Source organism: Schistocerca gregaria, chromosome 5 (assembly GCF_023897955.1).
Source record: "Schistocerca gregaria isolate iqSchGreg1 chromosome 5, iqSchGreg1.2, whole genome shotgun sequence".
In the NCBI taxonomy this organism is placed as follows: domain Eukaryota; kingdom Metazoa; phylum Arthropoda; class Insecta; order Orthoptera; family Acrididae; genus Schistocerca; species Schistocerca gregaria.
Genome location: NC_064924.1, coordinates 168,399,034 through 168,405,050, shown reverse-complemented (window position 1 = coordinate 168,405,050; position 6,017 = coordinate 168,399,034). Strand labels below are relative to the sequence as shown.

The following is a 6,017-nucleotide window of genomic DNA, read 5'->3' as shown; positions in this document are numbered from 1 at the left end:
TTAAAAATATAGAAGAACTTGACCTAACCAGAGACAGCCACAAACCATGGAGATTATTGAGACGCCTCAATAACGACCCAACCATATACACAGCACACTGCAACACCACTGCAGATCAGATGGGAAAGGAAGCCATAGAATCAAAGTGCCAAAAATACACCAAGAGGCCCAAGGACAAATGAGGGATCTGACTCACCCATTCGAGGTATCTGAATTAAACAAGGCTATTAAGGAGAGCAAAATCTGTAAAGCATCCAGTTCAGATGACATCCGCATGGAGGAACTTAAGAATTTCAGCCCAGCAACAAGAAAATGGATCCTGCAGCTTTTCAACAACTGCATGAACCAGTGCCAAACAACAAAGATCTAGCGAAAGAGCAGGGTGATGGTTCTTCTGAAACCTGGAAAGGAAGCAAATCATCACAAGAATTTCAGACCATTTATCTTTTTGAGTCATCTTTATAAGCTGTTCGAATGTATGATTCTGAATGAAATCCTACCGCTAATTGAGCCTATTCTCATACCCAAACAAGCAGGATTTCGACCAAACAGAAGCTGCAAAGGGCAACATTTGAATCTCACTCAATTTATAGATGATGACTTTGAAACCCAACAAATAATGGGCGTGGTCTTCGTGGACCTCACAGCAATATATGATACTGTCCATCATCGGTTACCCTATGCAGAATTATACAATATGATCAAGACCACCCATCTAGTTAGACTAATCAGCACCCTCCTTCAAAACGCAGTCTCTGGACAGCGCAGAAAAAAGGGCCAACTTCAGGGAAGCGTCTTGGCTCCACTTCTCTTCAACATTTATATCAATGACCAGCCACTGACCCTAGGCATGAGGAGATTCTTATATGCACATGACCTAGTTCTTGCTACGCAGAGCTCATGCTCTGAAACAGTGGAAAGAAACCTGACAAGTGCTCTTAGAACACTGTCAAGCTACTACAGTCGGAACCAACTCAGACCAAACCCTTCGAAGACACAAGTGTGTACCTTTCACCTAAGGAACAGGGAAACTAATCATGAGCTACATGTTGAATGGTCAGGCATCCAACCACAGCATCATCACGCCCCTAAATACTTGGGAGTCACTCTCGATAGAACTCTACATTCAAAACTCACTGCAAGAACACCAAATTGAAAATCTCCACTTGAAACCACCTAATTCGCAAACTAGCGGGGACACAATGGGACTCTTCTACAATGGCACTGTGCTTTTCTACTGCCGAATATGCTTTCCCAGTCTGGTACAGGTGATCACATGCCAGTCAGGTAGACACTGCTCTTAACGAAACGTTCAGGTTGATCACAGGTTGCTGAGACCTACCCTAACCGACAAGCTCTACTACCTGGCTTGAATAGCGCCACCACGTGTACACAGAGCAGTGGCTGCCAACAAGGAGAGACTGAAAGTGGAATAGAACAGTGCCCACCCACAGAATGGACATAATCCACTAGAGCAATGGCTGAATTCGCAGAAGGACGTCCAAGAAGCTCACCGTTTTACCAGAGAAGGGAAAGGTGGAGTTATGGAAGAAGTCGACGCCTCATCTGCGCGGACGGATGACAGAAGCTGAAGAACTACCGACTAGACACTATGAAAGCTGGCTGTTGTGGAAATCTTTAAACAGATTACAATCAGGAGTTGGATGATCCAGAGAACCTGAAGAGATGGGGCTTCATAACAGCAGACACCTCCTGTGATTGTGGACAAGGACAAACCACAAGCCACATGCTTCAGGGCCCTTTGTGCCTTACCTTTGTGCCTTACATCTTGCACGAAGAATTATCTCCTGCAAGCCACGCCAGGTGCCTTGGAGGTTATATATATATATATATATATATATATATATATATATATATATATATATGTGTGTGTGTGTGTGTGTGTGTGTGTGTGTGTGGCTACTGTAAATTTGGGTGTTTCTGACTCGGCAATAATAATTTTTGCAACACAGGTTACGAACACAAGCCGTTATATAAGTGCCTCCACTTCTGAATAAATGGCATAAACTTTGAGGTTACTTTGAGCGTAGGCACCTACCACTGGAATCTGGAATTTCGTTTCTATACCTACAGATGGCGGGCGAGCAGTAGTTGCAACGTGTGTTCATGTGTTGACATATCACATTTGCTGCGATCTATTGCATGCACAGACTTTTACGCAGATATCTGCGCAGTGACATTGTTGCATAGACCACGTCTATGCGTCCGTGGCTGTGAAAGCCCTTTGATTTTTGAACATAATCGCAACTCACATGCCCGTTGACTGTGGGAAACTGCAGGAGAAATAAACAAGTTTCTTATCACGGAATCTATGAGATACGAGGCGCGTATCAGTAGTTGCCAACACCTGTTGTTACCTTTAAATGTGATAAGGGGCTTAAATTGTGGCTGCTGATGATAGGTGTTGCTGTACGAAGAAAGGAAAATACCATTTGACACTTAACGTCAGCTTAACCAGAATGACGAAGGAAGGACTTAGTTTGGGAGATCCTAATTCCTACTCCAATCCCGGTAGGTTTGAATATCATCCTTAATATGAACTACTATAAGCCATACTCTGAAGAGAACTGTACAACAGCAACATTTTAAAAACTGCTTCATTATATAAATAAAATGACACGTTCATGCCTATGTTTTTAGCACTAAATATTTCGAGTTTGTTGATGTGAAGTATATTTTTACACGTAAATATTAGGTCGGCCAATTTTTTTCTTTTTTTGTTTAACTGGAACCATGACATTATTTTTATACGAAGTATTGTTAGTTTAACGTGTCTACAGTGCAGCATCACTTAGCACAACCTCAGATTTAAATTCAATGCCTCATGCAGTGTAGACGTAATGTTAAAATCGTATAACTGTATTGCTTCGTCCATTGGGTATTATACCAGCAATGTTATAGCAACGGTAGACTTTTCATTTTGTCTAGAGTGCTTCAAACACTTTTCTCACAAACACAACTTTTCTAGAACTAGTTGTGTATCACACATACAATATTCCGACAGATGCACTGTGAACATCAACATGAGTCTTTATTAGGTGCCGTGAAACAGACTGCTTGGGAAGAGTCATTGGCATTATGTACAAGTTTTCAAACTGGTATTGCGTCAGATTTATGTAAGTTCTATTAAAGGTCCATTTTAGCTGATGGAGTTTTTTTTTGGTGATTTGTTTGTAACCCCAGGAATGTATATAAAATGTAAACTATTTGTATGCAAATTAAATAAATTTTTTGTTATAAATCTTGATATGCTTCCTATATTTGTATATATGAGATGAATACATCACATTCCACATTACTCAGCTGCTATTTTTATCTAGTGCTGACTGTATTTCATACTAAATATTTCTGTAACTTACAGCACTATCAGTGCTCTATATAAAGCTAACATTAAAAACCTGCTTAGTGTGAACATGAAGACCAACAAGAGTGTAGATATCCCTTTCTCCTAAGTCAAAAAAGACAATATTACTAATGAACAGGTGATCTTGATCAGTTGATTGCTAATGGTATGTTGATTGGCATTTACTAAAACACTTTGTGTTATTTGTGGTCTTCCTGGTGAATAATTTAGTTAACTCCAGTAGAATACCTGGGAGCACTTCCATGACAAAAAATTGCAGCTTCATGCTTTTCATGTTACTTGCAAAGAATAATGTACCCAGCAATATGTAGGAGGATCTATAGTTTTACGTGCACTGCAAAACATGGTGCAACTTGGAATTTATCACATTAATAAATCATGGCTGGAGATGAAAGAAGTCACAAGTGACTATTATAATCGTAGAATTAAATTGCAGATGAATGATTAGTGTTGTAGCCTTTGGTGTGGTAAGACCGGGGTTGATTTTGTGGTGCCCCGTCAGATTTTTTTCTGAGGTAAGGAGTTCTGGAATGGAATCAACTCAGCCTTGTGAGACCAATTGGGTTAATGGAAGTGTCTGATTCCACCTGTCTGCTTTGACACATGGCATAAGGGTTTTGTGTGTTTATGAGTTGGTTGTGTTCGTAGATGTCGTCTTGTTGTGTTTGATGGCGCCCTCTGTGTGCGCGCATGTGGTGTGTGTGTGTGTGTGTGTGTGTGTGTGTGTGTGTGTGTGTGTGTGTGTGTGTGTGTGTGAGAGAGAGAGAGAGAGAGAGAGAGAGAGAGAGAGAGAGGTGTTTTGGTTTTGATTTTTCGTAGTTGTAGGTGTTGGTTTTTTCGTATCAGTTGCAATGGTTATCCTATATAGATAAAGGAAAATGACCGATTCTATTTTTGTAGTTTTCTGCATAGGTATTGGTGTTTTGGTAATGTCAGCTGTGGTCAAGGGAAGTGTCTAATTCCAATTTCCGTAGTTTTTCCTTTACGTATTGGTGTTAAGGTATCATCAGATTCCTGTAGATTTTGTAATTATTTTTTTCCATCATTTTGTGTTTTTTGAGATCATGGTGTGTTTTTTTACTGTTATAGTAACTTATCCCCTCCCAAAAACTCCCATTTTCCTGCAGTTGTCATTTTAACTTGATTGTGTTTATAGGAGGGAGATGTTATTGTCTTATTTACATGTATTTTCTGGTTTGTTGCCCTGTGTATGTAGTCATATTGGAGATGCTTAGAATAGCCGTATTGATGATGTCATGTGTCAAAACAGACTGATGGAATCGGACACTGTTTGAATAAAGCAGCAGTTGCACCATCAAGATTCATTTACTGGCAGTCATGGCTGGAGGGATTGGCAAACTGCCCATGCCCCATGATCATAGATCGCTTCCTCATACTGCCACTGCCTTGTAGGCAACTGTTGGCTAGTTGAAACAGGCCTGGTGCCTAATCGATAAGTGGTGTTTCTGTTTGCTTTGAAAGTTTAGTTAGTTGTTCGGTAGATCATATTGATAGTAACTGTTATGAAGTGGAATGTGTCAATTGAACAATCTCACAGAGAGCTATAAAATACAAATTTAGTTCTATGTGAATGGAGTTTTGAAGAAGAAGCAATTTTAATCTATATTTGAAAACACTGTTATATTGTGCATCTTTGGAATAAGTCACACATAATTACACAAATCACCCTGTATCTTGATAAAGTAGTTACTAGGTAATATAAATCACAAGCTCACTATTACAACATCCTTGAACATTGCCGTGACATTATCGTATAATTCTTTCTTGTAGTGACTTAGGTATCACTCAATTAGGTTATGTTTATTACACAGTAAAATTCACTTTTTTGCTTGTTAAAAACTTATTTATAATGCTTCAACAAGATCTCAGTCAAGTCAGTTTTTATTTATGTATTTCTATATTTATTTATTTATTTATTCACTTCCCCTTTTTTCAGATGAAGTTGCCGTCTCTCATCTAGATGTCTCACTAAATATTGATTTTGAACGCAAAGTCTTGATAGGAGAAGTGAACTTGACCACTGAGAAGAAGAAAGATGATGCTCACCTCCTGGTTGGTCATTAATTGCTTTATTTATTCATTAATTTTATTAACTGCTGTGTTTTATAATAGTATTTTAGGAGATTGTGACCTTCTTAATTATTCACAGCATTCACATAGAGCTGGCAAGTCAACATTCAGCAGTTGTTTCCTTTTGAAATGAAATATTAATAAATATTGTGGTATATTTCAGTTATTGATCACCACATTCTATTGCAGAACCTAAATAACTGTAAGATTAGAATCTTGAGTCTGATTGTAGTGCAACATTAATATACAAAATAATTATAAAATATTAAGATGCAAGACCACATGGCATTTCTAGGCTTTAAAGTAATATCAAAAGCATGGAGGCACTCAGAAATTTATTGTAGGGTCAGTTCTGCCCAGTCTGTGTCACTTGTTTTAGCAGAGAAGATATCTAATGGAACTATAGTGCCTTTTCTGGATTAATTACATTACATGATGAAAGTAAACTACAACAGTATGACTCATAACCTGTACTCTCAGTTTCAAATCAGTGCATACTCTGCTGCAGAGTGGATATTCATTATGGAATTAAGAAACTGTT

General features: G+C 38.6%; 1 protein-coding gene across 1 annotated transcript in view; it reads left to right on the top strand.

The window, feature by feature from the left end:
• The first annotated feature begins 1,991 nt into the window (after nt 1-1,991).
• The window catches only part of LOC126273372 (leukotriene A-4 hydrolase), a 98,250-nt gene continuing 94,224 nt past the window's right edge, over nt 1,992-6,017 (top strand). Inside the window, exons 1-2 of the mRNA XM_049976923.1 lie at nt 1,992-2,532; nt 5,343-5,458. Of these exons, the coding sequence (XP_049832880.1) occupies nt 2,481-2,532; nt 5,343-5,458 (168 nt within the window). The 5' untranslated portion in view covers nt 1,992-2,480. The remainder of the gene's footprint in view (nt 2,533-5,342; nt 5,459-6,017) is intronic.